This window comes from Trichoderma reesei, assembly GCF_000167675.1.
Source record: "Trichoderma reesei QM6a unplaced genomic scaffold TRIREscaffold_17, whole genome shotgun sequence".
Lineage (NCBI taxonomy): Eukaryota > Fungi > Ascomycota > Sordariomycetes > Hypocreales > Hypocreaceae > Trichoderma > Trichoderma reesei.
Window position 1 is genome coordinate 119,238 of NW_006711164.1, and position 20,620 is coordinate 139,857.

At 53.4% G+C, this 20,620-nt stretch overlaps 4 protein-coding genes across 4 annotated transcripts; 2 read left to right on the forward strand and 2 right to left on the reverse strand.

The window, feature by feature from the left end:
* Positions 1–94: 94 nt before the first annotated feature.
* TRIREDRAFT_22881 (DNA ligase) lies at positions 95–3,000 on the reverse strand (the record flags this gene model as incomplete). Its single annotated transcript, XM_006967307.1, has 5 exons — positions 95–631; positions 696–1,464; positions 1,517–2,663; positions 2,727–2,881; positions 2,975–3,000. The coding sequence occupies 5 exons, from the start codon at positions 2,998–3,000 to the stop codon at positions 95–97; spliced, it is 2,634 nt and encodes an 877-aa protein (XP_006967369.1).
* A 630-nt stretch (positions 3,001–3,630) lies between these two features.
* Positions 3,631–5,307, forward strand: TRIREDRAFT_122987 (E1 component alpha subunit of pyruvate dehydrogenase; the record flags this gene model as incomplete). The annotated part of the gene is made up of 4 exons (XM_006967335.1): positions 3,631–3,765; positions 3,908–4,041; positions 4,106–4,560; positions 4,638–5,307. The coding sequence occupies 4 exons, from the start codon at positions 3,631–3,633 to the stop codon at positions 5,147–5,149; spliced, it is 1,236 nt and encodes a 411-aa protein (XP_006967397.1). The 3' UTR covers positions 5,150–5,307.
* A 574-nt stretch (positions 5,308–5,881) lies between these two features.
* TRIREDRAFT_66111 (uncharacterized protein) lies at positions 5,882–11,119 on the reverse strand (the record flags this gene model as incomplete). Its single annotated transcript, XM_006967439.1, has 13 exons — positions 5,882–6,104; positions 6,220–6,684; positions 6,751–7,369; positions 7,424–7,488; positions 7,548–7,598; positions 7,790–8,339; positions 8,392–8,554; positions 8,609–9,375; positions 9,429–9,608; positions 9,721–10,000; positions 10,052–10,124; positions 10,306–10,847; positions 10,907–11,119. The coding sequence occupies 13 exons, from the start codon at positions 11,117–11,119 to the stop codon at positions 5,882–5,884; spliced, it is 4,191 nt and encodes a 1,396-aa protein (XP_006967501.1).
* A 3,712-nt stretch (positions 11,120–14,831) lies between these two features.
* TRIREDRAFT_4933 (uncharacterized protein) lies at positions 14,832–15,868 on the forward strand (the record flags this gene model as incomplete). Its single annotated transcript, XM_006967298.1, has 2 exons — positions 14,832–15,453; positions 15,528–15,868. 2 exons carry the CDS (start codon positions 14,832–14,834, stop codon positions 15,866–15,868), a joined length of 963 nt encoding a protein of 320 aa, XP_006967360.1.
* Between the last annotated feature and the right edge of the window lie 4,752 nt (positions 15,869–20,620).

Consider the following 20,620-nt stretch of genomic DNA (forward strand, 5'->3'; position numbering starts at 1 on the left):
CATACAAACGCAACCTCCACCAAAGATGAACCCAAAACCGCCCAAGAAGACTATCGTTACATGATTTCCTAGAGCCAACTCAAGACTGACGAGATCAATACTCAAAGTCGTCATCCACCGACGGCCCCTTATTCTTCGTCACACTCTCTTGCTTCCTGTACATCTCCGCAACCTGCCTGCTGCTCGTCGCCTCATCCGGCTTCTTGTCGTCTCGAATCTTGATGAATCGCGGGAACCGCAAGCTGATGCCCTTTTCGCCCGCTGGGTCCACTCCCTCCTTCCAGCCAGCCTTGTACCGCGGGCTGAGCGTCAAGTCGGCCGTCTTCACCTCCCACACGTACTTTGGCTCAAACCAGACGTCCGGCTGGTGCTGGCCGCCTGAAGAGTGCGAGTAGAAGGGTTTGGGGCGGCTGATTGTGATTTGGGAGAGCTGAGCGTAAAGATCCTCGAGGACTTGTTCTGAGAAGCCAGTGCCAATGTTGCAGACCGTTTCGTAAGTGTCTGTCGAGGCGTTGTAGCAAGCTAGCAGGAAAGCGCCGTAGACAGATGTCCGCTTGCCTTTGCCGTAGTAGGCTCCGATGACAACCAGGTCTAGCGAGTCTCCTACACCAGACAGGTAATCCTTTTTAATCTGTTTCACGGTATCAGTACGAGCTGAACCAGAGTAGTGCGCGCTTATGTGGACTCATGCTTACCTTGAGCCAGTTTCGACTTCGCTTGCTGGGCTCATATCCACTTTCCTTCCCATCCAGCATCTTCACCATGAGACCCTCGCAAGATGCCTTGACGCTCTCATCGAGGAAAGACTGGATCTCGTCCAGCTCCTGACCGTTCATATGTGTGGCAAAGGCGAATTCACCTTCAACTGGGGTGAACGCAGTGTGGAGGAGCTCCCTTCGCTCGCGGAGAGACTTCTCCACCACGGCCTCGCCATTGAAATATAACAAATCAAAGGCAAAGACGCAGACCTTGACTTTGATGTCCTCGGCCTTGACGTCTTTCCTCTTGCGAGTCATGAGCTGCTGGAAAGGCAAGACCTTCTTCTCCGTGACATCCCAGGCGACAGTCTCACAGTCGAGCACAAAGCTCTTCGTGTCTTCCTTGACCCATGTGTGGAGCTTCTCAAGGATATCGGGATATTTCTTGGACAGGTCTTCCGAGTTGCGGGAGAAGATGCATGAAACTCCCGAGGCAGCCGGTTTGGCGACTCCTGCAGCGGGCGCACTCAAGTCTTCCGAAGCATCCTTGGCGACGTAATGGATCTGAGCACGTTCGCCGTCGTACTTGTACTCGCAAGTAAACGTCTGGCCTTCAAAGCGGTCCAGGACCTCTGTGATGGCTTTGGTAGGCTTGGCCAGCATGGGCTTTAGGGGCACACCCGGTCGTAGCTTGCAGTGCTCTCTCAGGTTGAAGATGCCATACTTGAGCATCGCTGGAATGATTACATCGTAGCTCGGCAGCTCACTGTCTTCTGTTAGTATCGAGTTCACATACAAACGCCGGATTATGCACAGACCTGTAAACCGTCTTGAGGATAGACTCGCCATTCTCCAGATCCGTGGTGCTGGGAATCTTTCCCTTCTGCTCCGCTTCGTGGGCCACAACGGCTTGGGCTAGTGAGACCAGAACGGTCCTGTCTGCCAAACCAAGTCGAAGTTTGCCCTCCAGAAACCGGATAATGTACTTTGCCTCGCTTGGCCCGCCCTTATCCTTTGTGATATCCACCTTTTCCTTCAGATACGCATCTGACGCAGACAAGAGCTTCTTGATACCATCGACCTTGCGACCCTGAGCACCGTTGCCGCTGACTGTGGCAATGTTCATCAGTCCTTGGTGGACGCCCCTCACGGTCAGCGCCTTCGGCTGGAACATGGTTGGCTGTTTTGATCTGCTCTTCACAGCAACCAGGCCCAAGTCGCCAATCTCTTTCTGATCAGCCTTGATGACCTGAAGACTTCGTCCAGTTGTTTCACCTATGGCTTTCATGATGAGAGATTCGCCAATGCCTAGCTCTATGCCTGCATAGTCAGGGGCGAGCTTGTTGATCATGAGAAGAACAGTGGGCAAGAGGTCGTCGGGCGTGAGGCGCATGACTTGACGCAGGAAGCGTGAACAGTGCTCCATAATGATTAACCGTTTCGTCGTCAGCTCAATCAGGGAAAAGGTCTTGCAGAGGGCTGCATATGGCACGGGGGTACCGGGCTTCCAGTCGGGATACGGGTCCTTTTCGTGTTTCTGAAGCATTGTTTGTTGGGCCTTGCGCGCCTTGGCAGTGACTTTTTCCTTCTCTTCCGACTCGCTCTCAGCCTCTGATGCCGATTCTGAGGACGACTCATCCTTCATAACCTCATCAGAGTCCTCCACCGCAGCAGATTTCTTCTCCTTCTTGATCTGGGTTGGCTTCGGCGACGATGATCTTGACCTGGAGCTCGACTTTGGGGGGCTCGGCGATCTCTTCTTCTTGGCAGGGGGGCTGCTTGGGGCTTCTTCCTTCTTGGGCGACGATTGGGGAGTGTCGTCCTCATCGTCCTCAACCTTGACCCGAGTTCGCCTGGCTCGTTTTGTCACGGGAGCTTCATCTTCGTCCACATCCATCTTGTCGCCGGCCTGTGATGAAACCGCATCCTGGCTCTTCTTGGGTGACCGTGGCCGCTTTTTGGTGTCTTTTCGAGACGAGTCAACCAAAAGTTTCGCCTAGCAACGAGGGCGACCGAGTGAGATCTTACCCTTCTCTGGATCTGAGTTCTCCTTTGTGCTCGCATCGCCGTCAGACCCATCCTCCTCAGCCTTGTCCTTGGCAGTCGCCTTGCTCCCCGTCTTGGTCGCAAAAGACAGCGTGGTCTGCCTCACTGGCGCGCCAGCCTTTGCCCCAAAGAACTTGCTAGACGTCCATCGTGATTAGCCATCTGAGGGTCATCCTCGCAATCCAGCTCCATCCACACACCCAATCGTCTGCTGCGTTGGCTTCACATACCCCAGGGTCGCCTGCTTCGGAGCCATGACGTTATACAGTGCTCGCGTCGAGAGGAGAGACGGCGGACGGCGAGTCAATGGCGACAAGGCAGAGCTCAGACGAGACAAGGAGAGGCCGGAGCGGCAGTATTTAAGCCGAGGCGAGAGATGCAGATTGACGGAGGTGGTGCCTGGCAGGCACCGGCAGCTGTTCCTGGTCGACCCAATCAGAAGCATGACGCGTTTAAGCAGGCAGAAACGCGTTAATTGAATCTCGCGCCTTTGGGGGGGTCCATTTCACGAGACGCGCCGTGTTCACGTGACTTTTGCTTTCCGGGTAGCTCTAGGGTAGCTCTAGGGTAGCTTAGAGGTAATACCTGATGATTCAGCAACAACTTTGACCCAGGAAGGAAGGAAGCTTGGGAAGGAAGAGCGGGAGATGTCGGAGTAACTGCGGGAACAATGATTTGCCCTGCTCCCTTCTTTTTTCGCCGCCCCACGCAGGCAAATCCCGCCCTAGTCCCGCAGCGGCCTAGCGCCGTCCAACAATACAATCTGTAACCTCAACACTGCGAAATTTCGGAAGCTCTGCCTCGTCTTTTGATATCTCTTCCGCCTCCTCCTCGCCAACCGCCTCCCCTCCCAGAGCCGCCGCCAGACGCCAGTCCAGCCGTCGCGATGTTCTCTCGAGCAGCTCTCCGAGCCTCCAGGGCTGCGCCTCTGCGTGCCAGAGCCCCTGCGTCCTTTGCCCTCGCCGCCCGGTCCGTCACCACCGATGCCGCTTCAGCCTCGCTCAACCAGTCGGTGCCCAAGGTACGTGTGCTCAATGCGCTCGATTTTCCTGCTCTTGGGAGTTGTCAAATGATTGTGGTGGAAGGGATGATTGCTGCCGGATCAATTGGCTGGGGAAATGCGTTGCAAGAACTCCCGCTGACTGACGACCCCTCCGATGTAGTCCGACGATGAGCCCTTCCAGGTGACCCTCAGCGACGAGAGCTTCGAGACCTACGAGCTGGATCCTCCTCCCTACACAATCGAGGTCACCAAGAAGGAGCTGAAGCAGATGTACTACGAGATGGTCGCCATCAGGTATGCAGCCAGAAGCGCCTCCCTCCAGAGTCGCCCGCGACGGAGAGTACTAATAATCGCTCAGACAGATGGAGATGGCTGCCGACCGCCTGTACAAGGAGAAGAAGATCCGCGGTTTCTGCCACCTGTCCACCGGTCAGGAGGCCGTGGCTGTTGGCATTGAGCATGCCATCACCAAGGACGACGACGTCATCACCGCCTACCGGTGTCACGGTTTCGCCATGATGCGAGGCGGCACCATCCGATCCATCATCGGCGAGCTTCTCGGCCGCCGTGAGGGTATCTCCTACGGAAAGGGTGGTTCCATGCACATGTTCGCCAAGAACTTCTACGGCGGTAACGGTATTGTCGGTGCCCAGGTTCCTGTTGGTGCCGGTCTGGCCTTTGCCCACAAGTACAACGACCGCAAGAACGCCAGTGTGATCCTGTACGGTGACGGTGCCAGCAACCAGGGCCAGGTCTTTGAGGCTTTCAACATGGCTAAGCTGTGGAACCTCCCTGCTCTGTTTGGCTGCGAGAGTGAGTTTTTTCCAACGCTCAAGTGTGAGCCTTTCCTCGTGGACGAATTGCAAATGCTAATCATAACCTGTGACAAGACAACAAGTATGGTATGGGCACTTCTGCTGCCCGTTCCTCTGCCCTGACCGACTACTACAAGCGAGGACAGTACATCCCCGGTCTCAAGGTCAACGGCATGGATGTCCTTGCCGTCAAGGCCGCCGTCAAGTACGGCAAGGAATGGACCGTCGCCGACAAGGGCCCCATGGTTCTCGAATACGTCACCTACCGATACGGCGGCCACTCCATGTCCGACCCCGGCACCACCTACCGCACCCGTGAGGAGATTCAGCGCATGCGCTCCACCAACGACGCCATCGCCGGCCTGAAGCAGAAGATCCTCGACTGGGAGGTCAGCACCGAGGAGGACCTCAAGAGCATCGACAAGGCCGCCCGCAGCCACGTCGCCGAGGAGGTGGCCGCCGCCGAGGCCATGGCCGTGCCCGAGGCCAAGCCCGAGATTCTGTTTGAGGACATTTACGTCCGCGGCTCAGAGCCCCAGTTCATCCGGGGACGCACTCCCGACGAGAACTTTTACTTCCAGCAGTAAAATGTATCGGAGATGCCGCCTTTTGACTTGAAAAATGGACTCCCACCCACAAAACAACCCAAACCACAACCGACTTTAGCCCTAATGAAACTTTTTTCTCTCCCTCACCAAAAGAAGAAAACGAAATACTTGTCGCCTTTTATGTACTATTTTAGTTTTTAGATAGAGAGGGCGGGAAGGATCCAGATGGACAAGCTTAAATCCCATGTTCGTTTGAAGAAGAAAAAAGAAAACAGAAACAAAAAGCCTACTACTTCTCAAAGTCCCACCCTAATGTTGTTGCTCAATTTGATTTTGCTCGTCGTCTCCGCTTTGGGATTAAGAAGGTGTTGGTTATGAGAGGAGTTGGGGCTAAGAGGGAGGACCTGAAAAAACGCGAGGCTCCGTGATCGGAGGATGTTCGAAGCGGGTTGGTGTCGCAAAGGGGTGAGTTTGACTTACCCATGTGAGGAGGTCGTAGTCTTGGTCTGATGGGAAGTGAACTGAATTACATGCGAAGTCGTGATAATCATCCGATGGGAACTTGCCGGCGGAAGTAATAATAGAGTATGTTCTCAGCAGTGTCCTAATATGCGTTCATTGCCAACATAATCACCATACTCTAGCATCCGTTGAAGTTTCACATCGCCAAGCCTCTCCAACTGCTCAGCCAAATACCAAGCATCATCCACGCCTAGCAACACCATCCCTCTGTTTGACTGACACAGCAAACCCAATGTAGAATTGACAGTTTCAACCTCGATAGTGAGAATACAGCCTCGCCAACTCCGTCTCTCCAGCAAGCAATCCTTCCGGAACCCCATATTCCAGCAATTTACCATCTCCCAAGAGAGCAACCTTGTCATAGCGCCGGATGTGTTCAAGCCGATGCATGACGGCGAGGACGGTGCACCCGGCGTCTTTGAAGTCTGTGTCAATGATTTGCTGCATGATCTCTTCCGTCTCCATGTCGACGCTGAAGCATATATTAGCCAAAAATTGGACATACAAGGGGGTTGTACAAAGAAATGCAGAGAAACCACACAAAATGTAAAGTCAACAAACGGGATCGGATGTTGTAGGGATCTTACCTGCTCATCGCTTCATCCAGAATCAGAATCTTACTCCTCCTCAACATCGCCCTCGCAAAACAAAGCAACTGCTTCTGCCCGCCCGACCACGACTCCAAATCAACCTCCCCATCAATACCCCCCTTTTCATCCACAAACGCCTTCAGCCGTACACGCTCAAGGGCGCGCACAACTTCCTCGTCGGAAGCACCGCCCAAGGGATCGACGTTGAAGCGTACAGTACCCGGCAAAAGAAACGGATCCTGGGGCACGACGTTGATGCGCGAGCGTACTAGAGAGTGACTGAGCGTGGAGAGGTCGACACCGTCGATGGAGATGCTGCCTTCGACGATTTGGGTCATTTGTAGGATGGATAGGATGAGGGAGGTTTTGCCGCTGCCTGTTCGGCCGCATATTGCAACGTGCTCGCCCGGCTTGATTGATAGTGTTATGCCGTTCAAGACCGGCTTGGAACTCGGCGTGGTACTGTATATGTCGGTTAATATGGCAACGTTGTCGTAATGATGACTGAGTGTGTGAAAAGGTACTGACTTATATGATGCGGTCCAGCCCGCAAATTCAATAGCACCAGATTGTGGCCATGTAGCAGGCACATAAGCCCCCTTTTCATCACGCTCCTCCACCTCCGTGTCCTCTGTGAAGCGCTTGACTCTGGACACGGCGCCGATGCTCGGCTCCAGCGTTGTCCATGTCCGAACAAGCCGTACCAGCACTTCGCTGAACCCGATGACCGTGACTAAACTCACACCAACGCTTCCTGGGCTAAACTTGTCCTTCCATACAAAGACTGTAGAGACGAGAAGCACTGCCAACACGGCAGTCATCATCTCAAGAACAAAACCGAGCCAATGCTGAATACAACTCTGCAAATAGACGGGCCGCTGCGAAGCATCAATGAGGCGATAGTTGCGCTCCTGGTGGTATGATTGCCATCCGAACGCGCGGATGGTTGATGCTCCCGCAATGGATTCGCTGAAGTGCGTGAAGAGTGGCGCATGAGCTTCTATAGCAAGTAAGCGAATCTGCCGTGATGTCTGAAGATAGAAGCTCTGGAGCAAGTAGACAAAAATGGCAAAAAAGGGAATCGTCACTCCGAGATAGCGAGTAAAGATGGCAAGAATGACGACTTTGGCTATACATAAAACGACGGCTGTAAGACATTGTGTTAGTGGCGTCATTGCAAGAAGTCAGAGGGTGGACTCACTCGAGGTGTAATTGACCATGTTGCTGGGCAGCTCCATGTCTATGAGTTCCATATCTCTACTGAACCTAACAATCCAACATCATCAGTGCTTGCACTGCTGACGGTAGACTTTTATGAAGCTTACCGATTAAGGAGTTCTCCCATGTCTCTCGTTGACTTGGAGTAAAAGGGGGCCCTGTATCATGGCCATTAGTAGACGATTACCAGCATCCTCTGCAGGGTTGGCATACCTGAGTGTTGCTTGCAGCAGATTTGAGTGCAATCGAGCAGCCGAACGCGAGATGATGGATATGAAAGCGGCCCTATGGTGATATGTGAGCTATCAGTTCTCTACAACAGCAAGTTAGAGGGAATGGCGAGTATTACCAAGCGCAAATGCAGCCGCTTATCGTGCCGAGGACACCAAGGGAGGCGTAGACGCCAAGATACATCCAGATGTTCTTGTCCGGTTCCGCAGCGTTGGCAGCAGACCACCACTTCATCCAGACGGCTATTGATGAGGTTAGAACATATTTGCCGACCCAGGAGGACAAGGGGCAGGGTGACTTACTCGAGAATTCTATGCAAAAGATCCAGCCCACAACACCAACGCCATACACGGCAACGGACCACCAGCCAGCGTTGGAGAGATAGTATGCATAAACAGACATCTCGCCCCTTTTACGTCGCATATCCGTGTGCCTATCATCCGTTTCCTCAGAGATGATTGCGGCCACGTCGGCGGCTATATCAAAAACTTCCTCCGTTGTTGGCATTTTTGATGGCTCGGCAGTTCCAGCGGCATCTCCGTTGTTGATGAGCTGCAAGCCAAGCTTATTGACATTGTTGCTCTGAAGCAGTGTCGCAGGACTTTCCTTTGCTGTAATCGTTCCGTTTTTCAGGATTATGATTGTGTCCGCAAGCGCCATGAGTTTGCCTGAGCGCCCAGTGAGCAATTTGAGACTGACGAGAGAAGAGGAGTTACCCACGATGATGAGTGCATAATATGACCGTTGCTCGCTGCCTGCGTAGAAGGCCTACTCGACTAAGCAAGCGAGAGGAGATGGCGTCGATGGTATGGGCGTCCATGCTACTGAACACATCGTCGAGAAGCACGATTGGTTTCCTTGCGTAGATGGCTCGAGCGAGGGCCTTTATCAAGATTAGTGTTGTGTGTATAGCATCAGGTGAGGCGAGGCAACTAACTATTCGATGCTTTTGCCCACCGCTCAGGTTGAGGCCCTTGCTACCAATATTCGTCTCATCGCCTCGTGGGAGGCGTTTTAAATCGGCATCGAGGCTGCAGGACGTGACGACCTCGTCATACCATTTCTTCTCATACGGCGAGGAGCTGAGTATGTTGTTGCGAATGGTGGTGTTCTCAAGCCAGGGCTGCTGAGAGCAGTATGCTACATGTTTGCAGTATCGCCGAACTGCTTTCTGTTGGCCCTCTGGCAATGATGTGTCAACCAGTTCCCCCAGAATGCTATTCAGAAGCGACGACTTTCCGCTTCCTACCGGGCCGGTGATTACGGTCATCGTTTCTGGGTCAATGTCAAGCTGCAGGTCCCTAAGAACGAGGGGGCCATTTCTGTGCCATTTGAGGCCCTGGCTGTGTATGGAGACAGTGTCATAGTGAGGAGCATCGAAGGGTCCCGGAGGTCCATCTGACGCCAGCAGGTGCACTTCGGACTCGTCTCGCAAGTCAACGCGGCCGGGCTCATAGTAGTTTTCGTCTTTCAGGTCAACACCTGCGTAGTTGCAATACTGTTGGATGCGGTCGAAACTGCCGACACATTGCACAACTTGAGGCAAGGTCTGAATAAAGGTTATCGTGGGACCTGTTAGTAGCCCTATCAATGCCAGAGAGGTAAAGGCTTGGGCCGTGAAGAATGACTCGTGAGTCCAGTAGACGGCTATGACAACGTAGACTGCAAACGTTGCAGCGGGAGCGAGATTCAGGGGTGTGAGGGCTAGAGGTAAGTTGTTAGAATCCTTCGGGGTATCAGCGAGTTTAAGCACATACAGAGCATCAGCGTGGCAACGAGAAGCTCCCTGAATCTCTTGGATGTCTTGATCTCGTTTTCTCGGAGATTGATCAGCAGTTGCGATACAGTATGTGGTAATGCGAGCATCTTGATGGCTTTGATGTCTCCCAGCAGGGACGTGGTCGCTCGAAGCCTTTCTTGAACCTTTTCTATCCATGCTACCTGGGCCCTTTGAGTAGCCACCGATATCTGCGAGGTGGTTCCAATAAAGACTTCCATATGCATCAGTATGTGGACATCCAAATGGCGACAGCAGCAGGCGATGTTTACCTAGAACAAGCGCAATCGGTGCAAGGCAGGCCAGGAAGAGCTGCCTTTCCAGCAGCCAGCATGCAATCGCTATATCCAGAAGAGAACCCCAGGTTTCATGAAGCAGCTGCATCGAGCTGGCTATGCGCTCAATGTCGGTGCCCATGAGGGTGACGGCGGAGATGTCGCCCTCGTCCGCGACACGAATTTCAAGGCTGTGTTGGTATACAAGGGCAATCAGGCCGCCTCGCAGCTTAGCGACAAACCTGGAGACCTCGTATGTGTATAAAGATCGTGATACCTGCATCACAGTTAATCGTCCCGCCAATCATCTTGGTAGAGAATCACCTACCGCAATGCCTAGGTAGACGAGAGCCCAAGCGCCAATGAGCCCTTTTCCGTGGTAGACGTTGGCATTCTTCTCGCTAACATATTTAATAGTCGTGTTGACCAGAAAAGGCTGAGCAAAAGTAAAGGCCGTCATGCACAATCGCGGCAGCATTGCCGAGGGCAAAGTCCAGAGATGGGTACGAAAACAGGCTCTCAGCAAACCGTGCCGGGCTGTTGAGTTATCTTGAAAAGGGAAAAGTTAGTAGTCATTGGAACAGTCGAGTCGATAGAGATGCCTCACATTTAGACCAAGTTGTAATCAACTGACGACGCAGCAACCTGCTCTGCAGCCTCGTGTCGAGGTTTGGCAAATCATCCTGTGACAGAACTTTGGCATGGCCCTTTTTAAGTAATGGAAAGAGCCAAGAAAAGCTGATTCTTGCCCAGATGCCGCTAAACTCCTCCGGCGAGCCGTTTGCCAGACGTTTTCTCTCCTCGATGGATTCCAGCATGAGGGCGAAGAGAGTGAGAGAGAGATTCACAGTCATGAGGATTGGGACGGGAGTCCCGACTGCCAGCAGCCATAGTGTCCTCGTCCGGGCGATGTTCAGGAGGCTCGAGAGTGACAGATACAGATCGAGCATCGTGGAGGGGCGAAGCGAGCGTGCATGACTGGCTCGTGAGAGAAAGAAAGCCAGCACGGTAGCCGTGGAGCTCAGGATATCCGCGGGAAGTGAGAACCTGGTTCTCAGTTCGGGATACTGGCTTCTATACACAAGGTACAAGATCTGGACAATGAGGATAGAGGCAAAAGTCATCTATGGGCAAGCTTGTAAGCATATTCTTCGATATCCTCCAAAAGGTCAGCTAAACGAACCGATTTCCAACGCTGGATACCCCTCGACCTCACAGAAAACGCAGCTCGTTGCCTGAACAGGCCCCATATCTGTATGGGTGCAAGAATGAGAAGCAAGGCAGCGGGAAGTGTGACAAAGAAGATGTCCTCGAACAGCAGGGTGAAGTCGAACGGTCTGCATCGAGGGTCGACTTGGGGTCCGAAGGACCAATCACTGCCGGGAGGACAGCCCATCTGTTCGAAGGACGACATCACAATATCAGAGGAAGTTGATGATCGCTCGTGAGAAGCATCGTGACCAGATGAGGCCTCAATTGATGGATACTATCAGAGGTTGGAGGCTAGGCAGGTGAACGCGCAATACCTGGAGGAAGCCTTGCATGATGCCTGTACCTGACATGACGACGCAGGCTGGATGACATCAGTTGCCGTGCAGGTACCGGTACAAGCCGAGGAGCTAACGACGGCGCCGTCTCAGGGCCAGCTCAGGTCAGGTCCAGCGGGGTCAAGGTGTAAAAAGCGGCATCCGATGGTTGTGCCTACCTAGTTCTGTAATATGCAGTGCCTTGAGCAACCTCCAGAGTGGTTACAATGCAGGTATCAGTACTTCCATCGTCGATGTGCAGCTTTCTTACATGTATCTTCCCATAACATTCCATTTCATCAGAGGTTATGAACCTGAACAATCTACACATTTCGACGCGTGGTTCTGTTCTCCCAGAATACGACTCACGTTTCTCTACTCATCTACCTTGTACTCATCGCCACTCGTCAACAACAGCCACAACGATATGGATACGGGGAAACAGTGTATGAAGGTCGGATCTGAAGCAGGTCAATATTGAAAGCGGCTTCAGGTTGCGATAACCCCGGCTGCAAGGGGACACATGCCACAAGCTGTACTTGAACTTGATGTTGCACGTTGGCATATATATATGCATAGCCACGGATGTGTATCAAGAAGAGACAAGAGAGGTGGTTGTCGATCAGCGGCATGCTGTGACAAGCGGATCGATGACTGGCTGGACATGTTACAGCAGTTTTGTGTAAGTCTGAGACATCGGATGGTGACCCGGAAGTGCCCGCTACTACTGTACTGTACTGCATACGAAGTGTGAGCAAGGAACATGAAGCCTGTCAAGCTGTCAGGCACCCGTCTGTCGAATGGATGGTTGATACTCGCCACCTAACATGTGACCCCCTACCAAGCATTACCAAACCATAACAACACAAGAATCCCATGGCTGCCTCCTGAGGATACTGTGCCTGGGGAACATTGAGCGAGCCATCCCGTGAAGCCTCACTCCAATAATTCGCATTAGTAAAGTGTTGTTGAGCAATAATGCAGGTTTTGGTCCAGCTTCACAAACACATGTTCTCATCTTGCTTGTTCAAAAAAGCTCAAGCGAGGGCACATGTTGGTCGAGTACGTACTGTAGATGAACCGTCAGCTCAACAGCTTGGGGGCCGCTCGAGTGAGTGAATGAGTGCGAGGCGAGTGTGAGTGAGTGTCTCACCCGCCCACCTGGGCTTGACGGTCTCGGTCAAGTGATTCGCTGTGGCCTCAGGTGACTTGGCTGCAGGCTGATGGCGCCTGTTGAAGCGCCGGCGCTTGCAAGACGGTGAGCCGCAGTGAATGCGTGTGCGTGCTTGCTCCCTTGTCGATTGCCAGAGTGAGTGAGAGGGCCTACCAAGCAAGTAAGCCTAGCAGGTGATACTTGTCCGGTGCGGCAAGGGCCCACGACAAGCCGGGTATTGTCTGGAGGTGTGCGTTGCAGTGCTCCACCGATGCAAGAGAAAACCGTGAACCGTGAAAGGCAGAAGAGTGGTGTCGTTTCTCGTCGAGTTGACGACTGTCTGGTCACTCCAGGTCTTGTCCGGTCAAGTACGAGCAGGTACTCAGAGGTGCGAGTATGGGGCCAGTTACCTTAGGTAAGGTAGCGGCGACCGTAACGAGCCTGTACCTGGGACGACCTCGTACTCGGCAACTGGACGGTCTCTGCCCCTCTCTTTTTCTCTCTTCTCGCTCTCTCTCATACAATACAGGCCAGGTCCAGGCCAAAGACAGCCCCAACAGGTCCGGATCATGCGCCGGTTGCCTTTTCCGCCTCCACCCAGATAGTACTAAGTACAGGCAGTATTGATAGCGAATCCCTACAATAAGTACCTGGGTACCTAGAACTATCCAACCTGGAGGAGAGGAGGCAGGACAGGATCGTGCCCCGTCGCGCGCACTGATTGGCTGCGACAGAACAAGGACCTCAGGGTGCCTCCTAGTAGCGGTACTTTGTGCTACGCTGAGAGTGCTATTGTGAAACGCGTAGCCAGTACGGCTGAGTGCGCGCGCCCATCCATCCACCTGCTAGGTAGGTACCTTGGACAGGCCCTTGCCGGGTTTCAGCCTCAGGCCGCAATCTGCAGCCCCCAAAGCGGCCTAGTGCACTGTCGTCGCCGGGCAAAGGGCCTGTGGCTGTATGTAGTATTACCTTACCTTATTACCGTACAAAGTACCTGCAAAGTACGAGCTGATTCCAAGGTGGATGGCTGGCGTCTTTTGCGCAGGTATTTCATCGCTATCGCCTCCCTCCCGCCTGCGTCTGCACGTGTCGCCTCCCTCCTGCCGCCGCGTGACCCGACCTTGTCCCTCTCAAGCGCCTCTCCTCCGTCTCGCGGGCGACGCTCTGCAACTGCTGGCCTTTTGGCAAGGGGAGACTTCGATAATACGCCCTCGTAAGCATAAGAGCGCTGCCTCGACCACCGGCCCTTGACCTGTGCGATTTTTCTGCTCTTCTCGCGGCTGCGGAAAGCCGCTGCATGCGCTCGACTTACAGGAACCTTAGACTCGCCCTTGGGACCCCGTTCGCGCGATATCACGAGATTGATCACGCAAAACACGTGAGACGACCAAACCCGTGATCTGGCTCCAGAGCACATGATCGTCACGGTATGTCCCTGCTATGCACTTCCCTTTGCACGTCCGCTCTGTCACGATGCTTGTCGAAGCAGCCGAGCTGCGCACTTTGGCGGGCTTCTGGATGCACGATGCAGCAGCGGGAGGCGGCGTGCGATGAGATTTTTTCTCTCTCTCTCTCTTTACTCTTCTTTTGCGGCATCCTCCAGCCGTAGCATCGCCGTCCGTCGCCCGCCCTGTGCGCATCAGCTCGCATCTCATCTGAAGCTTCACCATCATCATCACCATCATCATCATCACCAGCGTCATCTTGGTCCTCATCCTCATCACTTCCTCGCACGACGCTGCTCATTGCATCGATTGAGCTTCCCGCGTCTCCGGTTGTTTGCCTGCTGCCCCCATGGCTGAATCACAGCGTCGCTGCGCGCAAAGCTGCACGGATGACGAGGGAAGGGGGGTGCGTCTGGCCCGCAGCAAGCATTGCCAGCGTGACGAGGCGGCTGCCACCCTCCACGTTGCCTGCGCTCAAGTGAGCTGCGAGGAACGAGGCTGACGGCGCTCAACGGCTGGCATCCTCAGCGCTGTCTCAGAGCGCTGCGGCAGTGGCATCAGCATCAGCATCGGCTCGAGACGAGCGGTTTCGCTTCGCCCAGCTTCGGCTTCGTCCGTGCCCAGCACTGTGCCTACGTCCCGCCCCTGCTCGTCTTCCCTCAGCCTTGCAATACCTACCTTGCCTCCATTGTTGTCGAACGCTGTGAATCCCCGTCTCCGCCCTGGACCGTCGTCGCCAAGCTGAAACTTCCTTTTCACGCTTCCTCCATTTGTGCTTGCAGGCATCGCATTCTAGTGTCTTCGTCTAACCACAACCATAGGCTTGAGACGCATGCATTTCAGCTGGCCCTTAGACTTTGCAGCCGCCGTCTGCTAGAAACCTCATCCGCCCAACCACCACCAAACACTACTCACCTTTGAGCCAAGGCGACCGCGTTACGGCTCGTCTTTACAGTTCCCCCCCTTCTCCCCACCAGCTAGATGATGGCCGACACACTCGTCCCTGAACATCCCGATCTGTCTGGCTTTCCTGACTCCCCGGGCCAGAAACGAAAGCGCGAACTCGAAAGCCCCAACCTTGGGCGCGCAAAGCGTGCAGCCCCTCCTGCGACCATGTCAGCGTCACCGGGGGACACAGCCGCCTTCATGGATAATGCCATGGAGTCGCAGGCGGCCGCGGTGAGCGGCGTCAATGTTGCCGACTTCAACGCCCTTCAGCAAGCCGCCGCTGCCGACCACACCGACGCCACAGACCCTTCCAACGCGACCAGCACGGCCCAGGCGGCCCTGGGCATGTACCCGACCCTTCATGTGCCGCCGTCGACCGAGGAGCAGTTCTCTGCGCAGGGTCCCGTCGAGCCCGACCACGGCCACGAAAACGCGTTCAAGCATGACACGCCCTTCACCACAGACGTCACACAGCAGCCCGATCCGATGATGGACCCGTCCGTCAACCAGAACGCGCCGCCGCCTCCGCCGAATGGTGTCCCGACTCACCCTCCTCCACCGCCGCAGCACAGATACGCAGTGCCGCCGCCGCCCAACCCCAAACCAAGCGTTGGCTCAGAGGAGTGGCATAAGATGCGCAAGGACAACCACAAAGAAGGTAAGATGGAGGACTCGCCTCGCCTCGCCAGGTAGGCATCCGTGGGATTGAGTTTGGCATTAACGCGAAAGCAGTGGAGCGTCGGCGTCGCGAGACCATCAACGAAGGCATCAACGAGCTGGCCAAGATCGTGCCGGGATGCGAAAAGAACAAGGGATCGATCCTGCAGCGGGCTGTTAGCTTCATCACCCAGCTCAAGGAGAACGAGCAACAGAATATCGAAAAGTGGACGCTGGAAAAGCTCCTGACCGAGCAAGCCATTACGGAGCTGAGCGCGTCCAACGACAAGCTCAAGCAGGAGTGCGAGCGACTCTACCGAGAACTCGAGACGTGGAAGCGAGTTGCGCAGCAGGCCGGTCTGGAGCCCCCGGCCGCGCCCAAGGAAGAGCCCAATGCTGGCATGCCATCGAGTTAGAACCCAGGGCATTCGCTGGTGATACTCCACCCTCCTCACCTGTCTCTCTCGAGCTTTTCCGAAGCTTACTTTGTTTCAACGCAGGCCAAGGTGCAGCACGAGAGAGACGGCTTCCTATGATGTTTCCTGTTTCCTTCGTTCCAGCCGTCCTTTTCGCAAGGCTCCGTCAATACATATTCGCTGCCGGCCTCTTTTTTTTTTTTTTTTCCTGCGATGCCCGCCTTGGCAATGATGATGACTACGTTTGTTTCAGTCTTCTTCTTTTTTTCGGATCCCTTCTTTCTTGAGTTGCCCAAACTCCTTGGCTTCTTTGTCAATCTCTCTTCTTCTCCACTCTTACTAAGGCCCGGCTCTGGCGAGATACCATTTCTCACTGTAAGATTTCTTCCCTCAGCAGCTTGGCGTTTGGTAGGATGCACTTGGAGGGCTGCAGGGGGGGAGCTACATGTTCGTTTCTGCACCGCGTCGGACGCCCAGCCACGGACTTGGCCCCTGGGCTACATACACGGAGGAGGCTATAGGTAATTAGCAAAAGCTTCCGATGCTAGGGACCAAACTAAAGATAATGTGTACGATCCTTTGATGCCCAAGCCTGTCACTAGTTTTGCCGTCTCTGTGTGCTCTGTGTTTCTGAATACTTACGATTGGCCTTGTTGGAGTTGCCTCGTGGATACTGGAGCTGGGCTGGCCTGATTCGCGGGCTTCACTGAGGGGGTTATCGGCGTCCCCTGTCGCGGGGAAGCAGAGGGTGCATTTCCGTGAGTCGCCGAGGAGCGAGACGCATGCATGTTTGAAGGGTCTTTGGGTGAAGTGCCGCCAGCCGGAGGTGCTTTTGATTGGATGCAAGGTCTTTTGCGTGTGTGTGTGTCTCAGCTGGGGGGAAAAGTGGCTAGCTGAATGCGAGGAGTTGCCACGAAGACGTGTAGTTAGCTGCAGGAGGCCAAAGTATGTGCGGGTTAAGGGGACTGTTGTTGTGTTGTGTTGTGTTGAGGTGGATGATTGGTGATGGCTGTTTTGTGGTTGTTGTGAGGTGGAAGAAGTAGGTAGGTAGGTAGGTAGGTAGGGAGGTGGTTTGGCGAGGTGATTTGGGGGAGTTTGTCGAGTTGATGGATGTCTTGCTGATGTTGGGTTATGGGGAGAGGATTGAGGTATGAACTGTGATGAGGTCCTGATATGCTGACGAGTTTGAGATGGATGGTGGGAATGATGTTGTATGTCTATCCCTGAGGAACTGTAGGTAGTTCTGGCTAAGGTATGTGTTACCTGATGGTGGTATTGACGTGCCAACTTGCTTCTTCGTCTTTGGCCATCTCGTTGTCTTCATGTCCCTTGCCGTCGACGCCCGGCTTTTGACATGGGAACAGCAGAGAGGCTCCAAGTTCATCCGCAGTGTTGAATGCCTACTCACGAGATTTGTATTATACTAGGTGCCATTTGTATCTTTTCTCTGCCCCAGTGCTTGATGCCCAGATATATCCAGACATGGCAAAGATTCAATCCCATCGTTGAGTGCAGCCTTGTTGTCTCCCGCCCCTCCCATCATTCGGCAGCTTGCGTTTAAATCCATCTTCTCCTCTCTCTCTCTCTCTCTCTCTCTCCCTTCCACCCCAAACTCATCCACTGGCCCAGAAACGGATCAGGATTTCTCCTCAACCCCGCGAGAAAACAAGACAACGCGAGAAAACAACACTACTCTTCTCCTCCCTGCAACCACGGAGCCAGCTCCGTCGCTGACAGCCAGTAGAACGAGGGGAGCACACAAACCAGCCACTCACCTTTTTCTTCCTTTTTTTCGGTGTCAGGGGCCCTGCATTATCCCCGTCACTTTTCTCGTTTGTTCTCATCTTTTTTTTTGTTTTTCGTGTGCTCCCTGTTCCCGCCCCCCATGTCTGGATGGCTGATTGAGTGCCCGAGCCGAGGACATGGGTCAGGTCAGGCCAGTGAGTCTGGCTACATGTACTTTACCCAGCAAGGTAGTCTAATATGGGAACAAGAAGAGACAAGCATGTACAAGAGAACCAGAGGGGAGGATGTATTATCTGTACCTACTTTGTAGGCCTTTTGGGTTATTACGACTGCTTGGACACACACTGCATGGTGATTTGGCGGGTTTGTTTGCGTGAGTCCTCCATAGTATGCCGTCAAGGTACCTTGTTTTGGTTGGCATGCGAGGTGATGGGGGAGGGAATAGCATCCGGAATACATACACGATGAGTGGGCATGAGATGCCTGGTCCGCTTGAGCCGTGAACCATTTACGCGAGAGTCGAAGCGAGAAAGAGGCAGACAGAGAGGATCGGCGTCTAGATGGAGACGGTTCGTCTTTGCTGTGACGGCACCCCTTTGCCATCGCCGATTCGTATCTTGACAATACCGAACAGCATCAGTATTCCTCTCCTCTTCCTCTTCCCTGTCAGTCAGTGCCAACTGCCGGTCTGCTTAGTCCAGCGTGATACATAGAGAATCAGCATCTCGTCCCCACAATCAGCGTGCTGGCATCACACAAAAATTCGCACTCACAACACGCACACCTTGTCCTGACTCTAATGCCAGGTATCAAGAACACAATTATAAAATAAAAATAAAATAAAAAAACCATCATTGGGGCATTCGCAATGTAATCTTGCTGCAGTCAAGAAACCAAAATCCATAATACTTTCTCTACAACTCACGACTCTACACGTATTATTCCGCAGGAACTGTGAGCAACAACCTCGTCATCACCAAGAAATCAATGACACGCATCCCCCAGAATCAGACCACTTTTTGCCCAAACCGCCCCCCCTTGTCATGACAGCCTGCAAAGCTTCGGTTATTGATTGATTACCTTACATGTTACATACAACTACATACTACTCTGCCATGCCCCAATGCTTTTGAGATGCCTTGTATGTATGTATGTAGCTGTGTTAACCAGGCTCCACCAACCTCAACGCAAGGCAGAAGCAGGACACATACTCGTAAGCCCCAGGCAAAAGGGACGGAAGAGAGAAAAGATGTATGTACCAACCTCGTCTCTCCGATGATTCAGAAGGTATCAGGAGGAATTGCAATACTGTACTGTACACACACCATGTGCTATAGGACGCCAGGAAGTAAGGCGAGACGGGCCAGACCGCTCTGCCCCCCCCCCCCCCCCCATCACCATCCCTCCCGACCTTGCCGCGCGTGAGCTAGGTACTGTAGGCAGTCAAACCTGTCAGGTATCACTACAGGCACGATACTCACAGCTCTCTTGCAGGGGGGCGAGATGGGCTCGTCTGCCCAGGCCCTGATATGCATGGGCAATGGTCTGGAACGTAGGCGAGCTGCAGAGCAGCGAGTTGGTGAGGGTAAGAAGTGCCAGCAAGGCATACCTACAACAAAAAAAAAAAAGCCTTGAAAGTCGTATTACCAGAGCTGATGGGACCTCAGCTGCCAAGTCTTGTTGGGAATGCTCAAGGTACTAGGTTGTACCTCAATGGCAATGTGTCCCGTTGAGGAGCTTTTGACTTGCATCTCTTTTGCTTCAACAGTAGCCCCTTGCTTCTCGACGTATCCTTCAAAGTTTTCTCCATCCCAGCAAAGCCAAATCATGACACTCTCTCGTTGAAGCTCCTATTACCATAATCTTTGCTTGACAGCTACCAAAAACCCCCTTTCTCTCTTTCACATCCCATAATTGCAAGCTCCTTCGCACACCCCAGCCAGCTGAACACTCTCATTCTTTCTCTCTCTCCCTCCCCCCCTCTCCCTCCCCCCTTTTCCTCCAATCCCATTGAGCCTAATAAAAACCCACCCACCCACACGCACTTCTTTTCTCTCTCTCGTTCTCTCCCACACTCAGACATGCATATGTACTCGTACTCGTACATACATACAAGCTCTTTAGTCCCCCCTGCGTCCTGAATCATGTCTTACCGAATCAACCGCCTCCAAGGTGCTCCGTACTCCATTACAAACCTACCTACCTGCCTTACGACTACTGGTGACGCATAAGGTACAGGTAGGTGTAAGGGTACAATAGGTGGCTACATGGGTACCTAGATAGAGAGGCATATGAGCCGACACATCACATTCGCTCTTTAAGCTTTGCTGCCCTTCCTTTCCTCCCCCTGGCATCACCACACACACACACATCCGAATCCTTGCAACGCCTACCGTACACACGCCACTACAAAATTACAATAAGGTACCGCACAGGACAAAACAATACAATACAATACAATACATATAACCAAACAGGTGCCTCGCCTATAATTTCCCACCATCCACATCACATCCCGAATCCCTTGTAAAAAATAGAATAAAAAAAAAAAAAAAGCCTCCTATTTCCATTCGTCCCAGCCTCGTGCAGTAGCTATGGTCAGGTAGCCATATGCAGCCTCATCACTTTATCTCCTCAACTATCGAATGCAAAAAGCAAAGACAATGCACACATTAACCCCCCCCCCCCCCCCCAAAGGGGCCCCCCGAAACCAAACCAGCCCCTTTAACAGACCGGAGAACACCCCCAAAACCCATAGCATACCATGATCATACCTTGGCTCTTCTCTTCCCTCGGAACCTTTCCATAAAAGTATAGTATAGTAAGCTCCACACACATCCCAACATACCTACACTCCACAAACTGGCATATCACCGACGTCAACAAAGTCATTCGCCCCCCCCTCCCCCCCCCCCCCCCCCCACCCCCCTTCCTTGCAGGACCGTACATGATAAAGACCAAGCAAGCAAATGCCAAAGGGAAAACGTCCTGCTCCATTGTCATCTC